The sequence below is a fragment of the Zonotrichia leucophrys genome, chromosome 4A (assembly GCF_028769735.1).
Source record: "Zonotrichia leucophrys gambelii isolate GWCS_2022_RI chromosome 4A, RI_Zleu_2.0, whole genome shotgun sequence".
NCBI lineage: Eukaryota > Metazoa > Chordata > Aves > Passeriformes > Passerellidae > Zonotrichia > Zonotrichia leucophrys.
The window spans coordinates 1,071,102-1,085,651 of NC_088174.1; the positions used below are offsets into that span (position 1 = coordinate 1,071,102).

The 14,550-nt window shown below is 53.5% G+C and overlaps 1 protein-coding gene across 1 annotated transcript; it reads right to left on the bottom strand.

Moving 5' to 3' along the window:
* Positions 1–552: 552 nt before the first annotated feature.
* Positions 553–14,060, bottom strand: LOC135447716 (uncharacterized). The gene is made up of 11 exons (XM_064712804.1): positions 14,032–14,060; positions 9,770–9,930; positions 7,881–9,335; positions 6,972–7,064; positions 6,284–6,388; positions 5,598–5,707; positions 4,600–4,794; positions 3,279–3,441; positions 1,926–2,091; positions 1,692–1,786; positions 553–984 (listed from the first exon to the last, which is right to left on the bottom strand). The coding sequence occupies exons 2-11, from the start codon at positions 9,924–9,926 to the stop codon at positions 899–901; spliced, it is 2,625 nt and encodes an 874-aa protein (XP_064568874.1). The 5' UTR covers positions 9,927–9,930; positions 14,032–14,060; the 3' UTR covers positions 553–898.
* Between the last annotated feature and the right edge of the window lie 490 nt (positions 14,061–14,550).

Consider the following 14,550-nt stretch of genomic DNA (forward strand, 5'->3'; position numbering starts at 1 on the left):
GTTGAGGTTTGACTTTAGTGATTGGATTCCCTCATCCCTGGCTCCCCCTGGGGCTTGTTTGCTTTGGGAGAGGGGGAGGTTTTGTTCTCTGCTCTTGGCAGAAACTTCTGCCCCTCCACAGAGCCTAGCACGGGGACAAGGGTGGGGACAGCCCTGGGGACTCGTGTGGGGACAGCTCTGGGGCAGCAGCACTCAGCCCAGGAGCAAGGTGTTGGGATGAGATAATCCTGAAGATCCCTTCCAACCCAAGCCAGCCCATGGCTCTGAGCCCTCAGCAGCCCCCAGCTTGGCCACGGATGTTCACGGATATTCCTTTGCATTTTCCAGGAGCTGAGTGCCCTGGGATGAGCTGGGAGTGGCCAGGAAGATGGCAGGGAAGGAATGGGGTGAGTTACTTGCTGCAAACCCTCTGTCAGAGCTGTCCTTCCTCTGGTGCTCAGTCGTGGAGCTTTGCCAGTTTGGGAGGACAAAGAGCTCGGTGGAGATCAAACGAAACACAAAGCCTTCTCCTTATGTTCCAAAAAGAGGATTTATTTAGTGGGTTTTAGGATTTTAAAATACACAGATGTGAGTGTTGTGGAGGGGGATGCACAAACATTGTGTTCACAGTCCAGTGCACTTCAGAAGCACAGGAGCTCTGGGAGTTCCTGCAGTAAATCATCAGCTCCTGGGCAGCTCTCCTGGAGATTCCAGGCACTTACGGGGGATAAACAACAAATCACTGCAGAAAGGTCCCAGAGAGGCCCCAGCTGGGGAAATGCTGCCATTCCCAAGGAGGTAAGAGCAGATCAGAGAAGGAATGGCTCTCCCAAGACCATGTGCTCCAGCCAAACATGGGACACCTCCTGATTTTAGGGAGAGCAAACTTCGTTCCTTTGCTGAGGAACCAGACCACGGTTCAGACCACTCTGTTCTTCACCCTTTCAAAGATCTGCATCACTTTGCCAGCTGGGATGCAGCCTTCCCGCACGACGGTGATGCCACCTTCCCAGAGGGAGAATGAGCAAGTCAGGACAATCCCCAAAGTGGCACAGAAAGGAATGAAAAGGAACATCTCACACCAGCAAAGCCACTCAAAATAAACTTGTGTGGAAGGACCAGAAGTGAAACCACTGATGAACGCTGACCTCACATTTTGTTCAAGGGTTTGGTTTTCCACTAATGAATCCCTCTCAAATGTCAGCCAGAGCCACCCAGGACACCCAGTGTGTGCTGCTGCATCATTGTGGGCAAGCTTCTGTCCCACCCTTGTTGTGGTGGGCTGAGGCAGCACCCAGCATCTTTCCAGCAGCATCCACCCATCCTTCAGCAGCTCCCACCTTTCCTTCCAGCAGCACCCACCCCTCTTTCCAACAGCACCCACTTTTCCTTCAGCAGCACCCACCTTTCCTTCCAGCAGCACCCACTCTCCTTCCAGCAGCACCCACCCTCCCACTCAGAGCATTTCCACCCTGACGAGGCAGATTTTCCTTGCACAACTGTGTTTGTCCTCCTGCCTTGTTCCCTGTCAACACAGAGGTCCTCCCAGGACATCTTTTGTTTGTTTCCCTTCATCAACATGTTTGCAAATGTCCAGGCACTCCAGAGCTGTTACTCTTGGAGCACTGTGTGCTGCCAGACTGATACTGGGAAAGGCATGGAAGCCTCCCAGGAAAACGCCAGAGCTGACACAGGGCGGGTCTCACACTCACTTTCATCAATCTTGGTGCAGTTGACCACAGTGGACGCCACCACCTCGTCAGACTCTCCATCACACAGAACACCCTCGAGCTTATGGCCAAGGCGCCTGGGGGGCAAAAAATAGCAACAACCCTTCTCAGACCTTGCTGTGACCTCGTGCTGAGGTGGTTCCCCTGGGTGCAGGGCACCAAAGCAAGGTCTGCAGCTGAGGCAGGAGGGAGGCACTGCAGGGAGCAGGGACTCACGAGATGACCATGTCGTGGTGGGTGCTGTCCACCTCCCCGCTGGGGTTGGCCGAGGTGATGGCCAAGGGCCCGGTCATGTCGATGAGGTGCACCAGCACCGTCAGGTCAGGCACTCGGATCATGATGCTGTCCTGGGTTCCCACCCTGCTGTATCCTGCTCCGACCCCTGCAAGGACAGGCAGAGGGTATTGGCAGGGGCACAGCTGGCACAGCCCTGTCGTGGCACCAGGGGGGATCTCCTGCTGCCTTTGGAAGGGACCCAGCTCCATGCACCCAATTAAATGTGTTTCTTTGGATGTCAGTTCCTGAGCAGAAATCTGTGAGAGCAGAGGTACAGTTTGGGGTCCAACTGGGTTAAAAGGAAATTATTCACAACTGGAGACATCACAGCTGTTTCCATGGACACAGGATCTCCCTAAATCCCAAAGTCTGACTTCCTGTGACCACTGCCCACCCTCCCATCCTCCACCACCTTCCTCTGCTGATAAATGTGCTTAACTCAGAATCACTGAATCCACTGAGTTGGGAAAGACCCTTGAGATCATCGAGTCCAACCTGTGACCCAGACTATGGCACCAAGTGCCACATCCAGGCTTTCCTTGGACACCTCCAGGGATGGGGACTCCAACACCTCCCTGGGCAGCTCCTTCCATTGCCCAGTCACCCTTTCTGGGAAGATTTTTTTCCTAATGTCCAACTGAAGAATGCCCTGGTGCAGATTAAGGCTGTGTCCTGTCCTCCTGTCCCTGTTCCCTGGAGCACAGCCTGACCCCCCTGGCTGTCCCCTCCTGTCAGGAGCTGTGCAAAGCCACAAGGACCCCTGAGCCTCCTTTGCTCCAGGCTCAGCCCATTTCCAGCTCCCTCAGCTGCTCCTCACAGGACTTGTGCTCCAACCCCTCCAGCTCCCTCATTCCCTGCTGTTTCCCCAGGAGCCAGGGTTGAGGTGAATCATCCCAGTGCTCACAGTGCCTGCCTGTGTCCGTGTGCTGGAGGCAGAGGGATGAGCAGGGATGACCATCAGAACCCTCTCATCTCCTGGATGCTGCTCCACCCTGCTTTGCTCATTCCAGTGAGCAGCGGGGGGCTTGGGAGAGGGGACCCTCCCAGGCTGAGGAGCCTCCCTTGCCTCTGGTTAAAGAGCTCATCCTGCTGGCTCCCACTCGTGATGAGTCATTCCAGCTGATTAACACCCTCTGCTAAACATCCACCAAAGCATCCGGGAGCTCCAGGGAGGATTTCTTGGAGAAAGTGACCGGAATCTCTCCCCATCACATCCCAAAGGGTGTTGGGATTGCAGACCTGCCCTGCTGAAAACGTGAAAGGGGGACAGGAGGGTTGTGCTGCTCATCTCACCCAACTTCTTCAGCCACTCTCCCTTCTGGATAATGCAGCCAATGCCACCGGGATAAACGCTTTCCATGAATTCCCAGAGCAGGGGGCTGATGGGCGGGGCAGCTGCTCGCAGCTGCTCCAGGTTGGAAATAAAGATGCAGATGGGCTTCTCTTGAGGCCTGTCCTGAATAAAACAGAGGGGGAAAATAGATAAAGAGGGAAAGTTTGCCTGGAGAGCCTTGAAGCCTGCTGGGATCCTGGTTTGTGTGTTTCCCAAGGAGCAGGAACTCCAGGCAAGGAAGATGCTGTGTCTGCACAAATGCTGAGCTGTGATGGATGCCCCAGCTCAGATCTGCACGTGCAAATTAAAGAGGAGACAGAGCAGCAGCCTGCCCTTGGGAACTTCTGGGATGCCTCCAATTCCCCCTCTTTAAGCACATCCATCACAGGGACAGTGATGCTCAACTCAGTGTCAGCATTTTTGGGATGTTGCACACCAGGGGCCTGATTTTTTCCAAACTTCTGCTGATGTAAACCAAGGTCAAACACACCAATTTGTGATGGGATAAGGGATGGAGAGCTCAGCCCCCTGCAAACCAACATCTCCGTTAAAGATTGGTGAAATAAGTTCAGTGTGAAACCAGCAGTGGAGATGGAGGGGAAATAAAACAAGCTTGCAGAGCGGTGTCATTTCAGTCCTCAACTGACATCAGCTTCAGTGGGGCCAGATGACTCAGGAACTGGGCATGTATTTACATTCTGTTTGTATTCTCTCATCGGCAGGGAAGGTCAGCACTGGCACCAGGGCAGTGCAGAAGAGACGGCCTTTGTGCCGCTGCTCGCGCTCGGCCAGCTGAGATCGTCTGTTATGGTTATTTCTCCAGGCTAGCCAGGAAATTGCCTCATGGACAGCAGACAGGGCCAGGTTGCAAAAGCAGGATTGAAGGTGCAAACTCTGGGGCTGGTTCCAGCACTGAATGGCTCCAAAAGTCTGGGGGAATGTAGCCCTGGGATTCTGATTCAGCACTTCATGAGGCACAGAGGACAAACACAGGTTGGGACCCGCTTGTGAGTGGCTGTTCCTATTTGGGGCTGTGCTCTGTCCATCCCCAGGGATGTTGCTGCCTAATTACCAGTGCTCTAGCCTGGAGAGGAAGGGCTGTACCCTGGGTTGCTCAGAAAATGGTCCCTCATGTTCTGGTGTGGCTGCCCGTGAACTCTGCCCATGGTCAGCTCCTGAGTCTTGGGACAACCTAAAACCAGGGGCTTCCCTTTCTGCTTCTGCAGAAAGTCATGGACAGGACACAGAGCTAGGCAATCAGAGACACCCCTGAATCCCCACCTTGATCCTGTAGACCTTCTCGATGGCCTGAGGGTGCTTGCAGGAGGCTGCCAGGGCGTACACGGTGTCTGTGGGGACCCCGCACACGGCCCCCGTGTTCAGCAGCTCCGCGATGGTCCTCAGGCCACTCGTGAGGTGGGACTTGGGGCAGACACAGGGCAGGGGATCCTCCCTGTCCTTCCTGGAGCTCTGGACCTGCCAGGAATCAGGAGGCAGGGAATAAGCAAAAATATGGAACACAGGGCAGGATTGCAACCACCTGAATGCAAGGATCCACCATGCCGTGATCCCGAATCCCAGGTCACAGGCAGCACCTCTAGGAATGCTTCTCCCACAGCAGGGGAGGGAATTCCAATTATTAAAGTCAAAGAGAGCAGCTCAGGGTGGACATTTCAACTGCCAATGCCTTAAGTTAGAGGAGATGAATCCCACCCAACACAGCTTCCTGAGGAAATGGCTGCTCTCCAAAGTGACCTAAGGAAACTTTACAGGAATCCAAAATCCAGACCAAGATGGAGTTTCAGGTGCATTCCCATGAAACACTGATTTAATGGAAATGTTTCTCTGCAACAGGAATTGGAGCTGGCAGATCCATCACTCTGGATAGGGGGAATTACCCTAGGCAGACACACCAGATGGCAGAAGGAGTTTGAAGCTAAGAAAATATGGGGAATTCTTGCTGTCCAGTCTGGGAAATTTGCAAGCTTCCTGCTCCCAAAGTTATGGCTTTAAAACTCCAGTCTATAAGGAATTAGACTGGGGATGGCTGATTCCCCAGGACCAAGGTATGAGTCTTGTAAACATCCTTTCCCTATTTCCAATATTATTCCCAATGGAAGAGAGCTCATTTCCAGCTCACAGCTCCCTACAAAGGGACCAGGACTTCGAATGGCACTGAAGGATTCAGCAGAAGGGAAATTCCACAGGAATCTGCACTGAAGGCCCCAGAACATCCCCTCTGAGCAAGGAAGCTACACCACCATGCCAAGAACTCTTACTGTGAGCAGAGGAGGTCCCATCATCAGGAGGTCCTTCCCGAACATGCAGTTGGTGAGAGAGGCCATGGCTCCGTAGAAGCAGATGACACTGATGATGCTCAGCACCACAACTGGAAAAAATCCCAGAGTCAGAGGCAGGAAGGGTGATTGAATCCCCACCCCTGGAGGGATTTAACAGTGTGGATGGGGCACTTGGGGACAGCGTTTGTCAGTGCTGTGGGGATGGTTGGACTCAGTCGCTTGGATTTCATGGTGCTGTGATTCTCTTCTGCAGTGACAAAGTCCTGGTGGAAAAGCTCCCAATAATCCCCTTGCTAAAGCACTCCATGGAATTAAAACTTAAATTGTCACTTGCAGCAAAGCCAAGGCTTCAGCAGAACTACAGCCTTTGACAGCTGTGGCACATCCAGCTCATCCCACACCTCAGGGAACATCCGCTGGGAAGCGGAGCTGGACAGAACCTCTAGAGGTGCTCTGATCCAGCAGTATTGGATTTATTTGGAACCTCAAGGCCCTGGGGGTGATAGGAGGAAAGATTTCCTTCTCCAATCATGCTTATACACACCCCAGACTTCCAGGGAAAGAGGAACACCCTGCTTGATTTCTCCACACTGCTCCCCAACCCAGGACCCACTCCCTGCACTCTGTGGGTGAAGGTTTAATGTCCAGGTTTCCCTAAAACTCACTTTCAAATGGCAAAGGGAGCTTCTCCAGTGTAAAGAGGAGAAAACAAACGGTCAAGAGCTCCATGGCCAGGGTCAGGCAGAGTAGCACCAGGTTAAAAGAGGAAGCTGTGGAAAGAAACACAAACAAGAGGGACCCACATCAAGCACGGCCCATAAAATGTCCATGAACCAGCAGAAGAGTTCCTAAATCAACTGAGGCTTGTTTGATTGAACTGAGTAGCCCCAGCTCTGATTTCCCTGTTGGTGGAGGAACAAAGAGGCACAGCCAGGGTCTGTTCAGCCTTCAGGTTCCACAGACATGCTGCCAAACCCTTGATCTGCCAGGACACTGCGCTCACACGGAAAACACTTCTCTGGCAGCCAGGCAGGTTCTGATTTACACCAGCTGGGCTGGAGTGTGGCTGAGGATTGGGGCCAGTGGCCCAGTGCATCAAACACTTTCACCTGATTTGATCCTTTTATTTTCTTTGAGATGTTCTTCCATTCCCTTGGGGCTGTTTCTCCTAAGCCCAGCTCGGCTTCTGTTACTGGCTGTGGGCAAAACATCTCCGTTCTTGCTTAATCAGAGCGACAGGCAGAGCTGAGCCTCCCTTACTAGTGCATCTCCACCACAGAGCAATCACAGCAGGATTCATGATCTGACCCCAGATGCCCCTCAATAAATATCCCACGTGGTTCTGAGACTTACCCAAAATGATTAAAAAAGCATTGAGCACCAAAAAGGCAACGGAGCCAGCAGTGAATCCCTCGGTGTGCCCCGCCCCGATGTCCAGCAAGTGGCCTGAAACAGGAGCAGCACATCTGGTTACGAGCAAACCACAAAGAGCAGCATGACAGGAGAGTGGCAGGAGAGTGGCAGAGCCTCAGCTGGGATTACCACAGCTCCAGCTGTTGGATGGTGGCCTCCCAAAAACCCTCCCTCACCGACACCCGCTGCTGCTGCCACGCAAAGTATTTGAGGTATTAACTGTGGGGCTGGTGACGGTTGTCCAAAAAAATCTCTGGATTTTACCTCCAGCTTGGAATACTCAGGGCCTGGCTAGACACTTCAGCAGCTCCTGCCACACGTCCCAAGCCACAGCTTTAACTGTCCCCACAGGTGCTCATTTTAAGAGCTCCTGGCACGGAGGCTGTGTGAACACTCTGCCCACCTGGAGCAAAATGCAGCTTGTAAAAGCCAGGCTCAGCTTCTGAGAGCTTCTTCCATGGCTGTGACCAGGTGGAATAGATTTCTCCAGGCTCCCGAAGGAGAAATCCAGGACCTGGAGTCTCTCACTGCCTAAAAGCGTCTCCTGAGTTGTTATTCTGAGATAACAGCCCAGAGCCAGCCCAGTGTTACAATGTTTTTGCAGGGGATATCTTGCGTTTTATTGGAGTTGAAGACACAGCTTGAACTCCTGGAACTGAGGGCACCAAGTGCCTTGCAGCAATGGCAACCGAATGCAAACTGGGGTGATTGGTGAATTATCTTTTTCCAAGGAGGAATATCAGTAAACCTGATGTCACTGACTCTCCTGAAAGAAGGAATTCCATCAGAGAAAGCAATCTGAAATTCCCTGGGAACACCCCTTAAGCCAGGAACCATCCTGTGCTTTACCTGCCAGGCGCAGCCAGGTCCAGGCTGCCCAGAAGGCAGCGTAACAGAAGGGGAGCACAGACCCGAACCTCTTCCCACCCTGCACCTGGATCCGGCACACGAACAGCTGCCCCAGGGCTCCTGGGATGAGCACGGAGGGGATGGAGAGCTGCTGCCTGCCCGGGGCACCCACGCTGCCCTGCACGGCAGCGACCGCAGCCAGGCCATTGCAGATGTAGAACAGCGAGTCCGGCACGGCAGCGCTGGTGCCGCTGGGGATGTCCTTGGACCTCGAGAGCCAGCTCTGCACAGCCCCCAGCATGGCCTGGAGAGCTGAGCTGGGCACGGCCTGGGTGCCCACAGGAATCAGAGCCTTCTCCCCAATGGAGTTGATGAGGCTGGCGAAGGTGGCGTACAGGGAGAGCGCGGTGCAGAGGCTGCAGGCGGCCCCCAGGAAGGGCCGGGCGCCAGCCAGTGGGATCTGGTGGATGAAGGACAAGGTGAGGAGGATGAAGGAGGCATTCTGCAGCATCTCCAGGGTGTCTTTGTGGATCGACATCAGAAACAGCAGGCAGGCAGTGGCCAGGAAGAACCACGCCCCAAACATTCCCAGCCTGCTGTCCTGAGCTGCAGGCAGCCCGAGGAAGGTGGTGAGCACAAACTCCTCCCAGGACATCACCAGCCAGAGCAGGCTGTGGACACCAAACTTGGTGGTGTGGTAGCTGTCCCCTCTGAGGTAGCTGTAGAAGCTGGAGAGCAGCTGGCAGCTGGAGATGATGGAAATCCACGCTGCCCCCACACAGAATGTCTTCATGTACCCAAAGAAGTAAAAGGCAAATATAAAGGGTGACACGGTGTCACAGATGTTCCCCAGGGCCATCGGCTCCGCGTACTTGGTGTTCTTCTTCTTTTCTTCCCCGAGGGCCTTGGAGGAGCTTTTCTGTGCCGATCCCAGCAGCAGGACATTGAAGAGGGGGTGCCCAAAGCCAGGCAGCACATATCTCTGGGTGATGCCCTTCAGGAGCAGAGCCACAGCCCCATACAGCCCACACAGGACGATGCCCAGCTCCAGGACCCCGGACACCACCAGGGCCCAATCCCCAAAGAGCGCGACCGCCTCAAAGCCCAGGGCCAGCGCGATGGCCCCGAAGATGAAGGGCATGATGTAGTTGACGGTGGCCGAGCAGAAGGACAGGATGAAGGAGATGGCAATGTAGGCCACCAGCCCGGCCACGGAGCTCTGGCTGGCTGAGAGCAGGGCCGTGCCGGCGGCTGGGAGCTGGCTGGTGTTCCCAGAGGGGAGCGTTGTGTTCTCCGGGGAGGGATACGCAGCAGACAGGACCTTTGTGGCCCCGTAGCTGCTCCACAGAGCAGAGAAGGTGAGGAAGGCTGCGCCTCCAAGGTGGTCATACTTGCGGAAGGCGAGAAATCCGGCCAGGAGCTGGACAAAGCCTCCAATCAGGATGAGGTGGACACCTGAGGGATGCAGGAAAGGGTCAGGTGTGAAGCCAAGCACAAAAAGGCTGGAGCTGCTGGAAGCTCTAGGGCACACCCCACAGCAGGTCCCATGGCCTTCCTGTGAGCAGCCCTGTGGCCTCTGCCTGCCCCTCTTCCCACTTTATGGGAAATTTCTCTGCATGGCCCCTAAGCCCCTTGGCTCAGTGTGCTGAGCAGGCCCCAAGGACGGTTTGGATCAGCAGGGAATGGCACATGGAATACTTGTCCCCCCACCCCCCAGTGGCTGGGGAAGGAGGAGCAGCCATCCCCAGGAGCACACCGACCTGCACAATGGAGACAGCCCACATTTCCCACCATCCCATCAGGGGTGCCCACTGGCCCATGGGGATAACCCTCAAAGAGCTCAGGGGACGTTCAGCCCCACCCACGCCACCCTGACCAGCAGCACCCACCTGCCAGGACCTGCTCTGCTGCGTGAGGCCCGAGGCCGGTGGCGGCCATGGTGAAGTTCTGCAGGCACAGGAGGAAGGCGCTGACCACATTGCCGAGCAGCCCCAGCACCCCTGGTTCGCTGTAGAAGACAGCAGCAAAGCCCTCGGTGCTCGCCATGGCCCTTGCAGAAAAAACAGCAGAGTTGGCCCTTGCAGACAAAACAGCAGAGTTGGGCCTTGCTGCAAAACAGCAGAGCTGAGCCTCACCCCCACAGCCTCCCCAGCCAGGCCCTCTGCACCAGGCCTGGGCACCTGTCCTAGGTTGACTATATGATGCTTTTATCCCCAGTTGTCTTTTTCTGTTTATGCTGAATAATAAGTTTTGCACCTTTAAGACTTATTAAAGGTGCAGAGAGTGAAGGGGGGAGAGAAGAAGTGTGCAGTTTGTTTTCAGACACTGTACTCCTCTTCCACATTCCTGCTCCTAGACTGTGTTGTCTGTGGATGGACAGACAGTGGGACAGAACTCTCCATTATTTTAGTTAGTTTAGCTAGCTGAGGCAAAGAAGTTCCCTGGACTGTGTTTTTTTCCCTTTTCTTTGGACCTGTTTAAACCTGCTCTGGACTGAACACCCAGCAGAGCACCGGCAGCTGCACCTGTGGCCCACTGGGCCGGGCCTGGCCTGCGACATTTCCAGCACCAGAGGGACTGGATAAGAGCCTGAGTGAGCTGAACTGCAACCCGGGGAGGGGACTTTCTCAGTTTGTCATCTCTTTTGGAGCAGCAAGGGGTTTTATTGTTTAATATTGTTTAGGTTCTATTGTTTAATAAACAGGTTTTTTCCACTTTTTTCCAAGGAGCTATTTTCTCCCAGACCAGTTGCAGGGAGGGACCAACTGAATCTGCTTTCCTAGAGGAGCCCTTTGGGGGTTCTCTCCAAAATTTGCCCTGAACCAGGACAGCACCCAGCCAGCCTGCAGAGCTGTGCCCCTGCCCCGAGCAGGGACAGGCTGGTGACAGGCTCAGGTGTTTCCATGTTCCTCCCCGCTCCTCACTGCAGACAAAGGCTCCATTCAAAGCACTACTTGAGGTGCCTACTTTCCGCAGCCCTATCCAGAAAAAACACACACAACCTATTTAGGCGACCAGGATTCCTGGCAAAAACATGTTTAGGTGCCCCAAAGCGCTGCAGGTGGTGGTGATGGTTGCTGTCCCCTCTTCTCCAGGCTTCTGGAGATGGAGAGGCATGAATAGCCCAACACAAACCAACAAACATCCAGACAAAACCCACAAGGTATTTTTGAGCCGTTCCAGGACGTTTCTTATCCACTGTTGCAGACAAACAGGGCAGGCACGGTGCACACACACACACAGTCTCCCTTCCAGCTGGAATTTTCCAGCTCCATCCCTTTCTTGAAACCCCAGTGACTAAATAGGCTATTTTCAAACCCTTCATATTTCTCCCATGAACTCGTCTGTTTGCAGGCAGCTCCCACGTTTCCACTCCTCGGCACTCCTGGGTACCAGGAGCTGAAGTTTTCTCTCTGGAGGGTTTTGTTGGGAAACAAAGATGAAAATAAAACAGCAATGTTCTTGTTATTTGGGTATTTTTAGAATATTTGGTGAGCTAAAAAAGCTGGAAAGGGAGAAGGTGATGTATTCTATCCTCAGCCATTCCAAAGAACCATTTGGAAAGGGAGGAAAGCTCCACTATTGTTAGGGGAAGTGAGGAGGAGGGAAGGAGCACCACCCAAAGAAAAATAATATAGGAGTAATAACGAACCTAAATCCCAGGATCACACAAATCCTCAGCCCAAATTTACATTTTGCAAACATCAGTACCCTCTGGACTCTCTTGTTCTGCTAAAACCCCTGTGTTTTCATCTTTCCATTTATTCTAAAGGATGTCACTTCCCCAAAGGAAGAAGGATGAAGGATAAATTGACTCCAACAGCTCCAAACTGTTTTGGCAACACCAATTCTCATCAAATAAGGAAGAGCTAAACACCTCCAAGCAAAGCTTGGGGAGCAATGAATTATTCAATTACTTGGTTGTGCTAAAGGCTGGGATTTTGGGTTCAGAGAGGGAGATGCACCAAATCCCAGTTCCCAGAGAGGAATTCTCCCTTTTCCCATCAAGGCACTGCCTTTCAGGAGGTCCCAAGGAATGCTGTGCCCTTGGGCAGAGCTGAGCCTGCAGATTCCATGATCTAGTCTCTATAATTGTTTTAAATGACACTTCTGTATAAAGAAGCAGTTTGGTTTAAATAGTTGTACTTGGAAATGAGCCACAAAATTAAGGTTCTCCAGTTGTTTTGCCCTGAAACAGCCCAGGCAGTGGCTCAAAGGCACACTGAGAGCCCCTGCTTGGAGTGAGTCCCAGGAAGAGGGTGAGCTGGGATTTGGGAGGGAGCTGGGCTGGCAAGGTGACTCCTTGGCTCCCAGCAGTAGTTTTTAATTTGCCAAAGCTCATTTTGTTGGTGTTTTCTGCATAACAGACCTGCAACAAAGAGCTGAGGTTGGGGAGGGAGGGAGAGACACAACTCATAGGGATGTTTTCCTCTTCTTCCAGTGCAGACATGGGGGAAGGAAGACAAACACCAGAACATGCTGTCAGGCTAATGAGGTGTAAAGGGGAAGGATGTGAGAGGATCCAGCCCAAGATGTGGAAAAGGAGGAACCCACTGCTCACACCCACGCCTCACACACCAACCCAGACTCGTGGTCCCTGTCCTGAGACATTGGGCACGATGTCCCTGGGCATTGTCCCTGCCTCAGGTTCCTGCAAGGTCAGGATACATCAAACCAGGAAAATCCTCCTGGTGCTGTCTTGGGAGCAGCAGCACCAGAACGCCAAGGGCTGCACTGAGCTGGAAAAAGGAGGCCCAGCAGGGGAACCCCCAGGGGGTTTTCTCATCAAATATGCCCAAGTTTGGCCCTGGGATAGCCCCACCCATGGGTGCTGTCACTGTCCTTAATGCTGTCATTTCTGCACCACAGAACCCTGGTGGTGTGACAGGATAACGTGGGGCTGTGCAGGGGGCAGATGGAAAATCCTCTGTGCCAGGTGGGATTAGAGGCTTTCTGCACACCCAGGGCACCAGCAGCACAGCCTCTGTCCAGGGAACCACGGGATGGAGATGTCCCCGTGCTGAGGAGGCAGCTGGACACCTGGGGTGCTGCCTGAGAGCTGCATCTCCCGGAGGGATGGGGCAGTCTGGGATGATCCTTCCCTTGCCCAAATCCCTTGTGCAGCAATGGCAAAGCCAAAGCCACACCCTCCCTCCTCCTTCCTCCTCCACCTTCTTTCCTCTCCCTGCTTGCCCCGACATCCCTCACCCTGGGGGCTGCAGGAATGCTCTGTGATGTCCTCCCTCCCTCCTGGCTCCTGTCCCCGCTGACCTCGGAGCTGTGTGGGACAGGCTCTGGACACCACTTCCTTCACTCCCTGCTGCCCTCACAGCAACTTCACCCCCTGCCAGAAAGGTCATTCCCATCTCATCCCATTTCCATGGGGCTGTCAGGTTTGCAGGAATCTCTCTGTGCATCTCACAGATGCTGCGGCTTCTCCGTGACCAGTATTAACAAGAATATTCCAAGGCGCAGGAATATTCCATCCCCAGGAGGCTGGAGCAAGGCTCCCCATGCCATGGGACACATCTGCAAGCACCAAACCATTCCATTTTCACTCATCCCCAGGGGCACCTTGCCATTAGTTTTCCATCCCACCTTGTTAGTGATAGCAAACATTTACAGAGCTCTGAGGAAATGCTGCTTCTCTCCAGATAAACATGGAATGAGAGCAAAATTCATTTTGGATAAACACATAGCGAGATGAACAGTGCACAGCCACAACACACAGCTGGATTTCACATCACAACCCTGCCTCTCCTCTGGTGCAAACCATGACAGAATTGCCAGGGATGCATTGCTACAACAAAGGTCTGCATGGGGGTTAGTAAAAAATCCAGTTTTAAATAAAGGTATGTCCCTCCAGGCTGTTACTCTGCCCAAAATAATAAATGTCCCCAGGTTCCACTGCTGAACAAAGCAAAGAGCCGTGGCACTCCCCCAAAATCCAAACATTGCTCTGGGAATGAAGGCTCCCGGTGTTCCCTGGAAGCTCCAGGGTGCACTCCCAGTTCAGTGACCCAGCAGAGCTGGAGATGGAGAAGGAGAGCTGAGAAAGACTCAGCCAAACACCCAAACACTGAAGGTATTCAAGAAAAGCATCCAAGAAAACCACCACTGCCTCACTTCTGCCTCTGCATCTGGGATTTACCTGCTTTGGTGACACTTCAGCTCAATGGGAGGATGCTCTTGTCCCTCTCATTTCCTGGTGAATCTCACTTTTATAGTCCTCCTTGGGAGGAGGAGCCTGGAGCCAGTTGCTTCACCCATTGGCACCTGTGGCACTTTGGAGACAGGAGTTTCCTTGAACCTTGTCAGTTATTGTCTGAAATCTTTATTTATTTCCTGAAACTGGGGGTGGGGGGGGGGGAGGGTTTCCCTTCTGTCCGGCACGGACAAACCACCCCTCCTCATGGATTCCCCCCACCCTCTGGCTCCCCAGAGACTGATGTCATCCCCCTGGAAATTCAGTTGCACAAAACAGAAAGCAAATTGCCTTTTGGACGCAGATATAAACCCTGCCACCAGCACCTTCAGCCACACACCTCTGCCATCCCTCGCGCCGAGCACACCGAGCCGGGAAGGGCACTGGGAAAAGCAGCCACCAGCATGGTCTACTCCACCTTCCAGGTAAAACTCTTCCATGCAAACCCTCCCCATCCCTGAGCTC

Bases quoted from the DNA above. Each gene is read 5' to 3' on its own strand.
- LOC135447716 (XM_064712804.1), bottom strand. From the start codon at position 9,926: ATGGCGAGCACCGAGGGCTTTGCTGCTGTCTTCTACAGCGAACCAGGG. The intron at 9,336-9,769 runs GTGGGTGCTGCT...TGCATCCCTCAG, and splicing joins AGCAGAGCAGGTCCTGGCAG to GTGTCCACCTCATCCTGATT. The intron at 3,442-4,599 runs GTGGGGATTCAG...TGTTTTATTCAG, and splicing joins AGAAGGTCTACAGGATCAAG to GACAGGCCTCAAGAGAAGCC.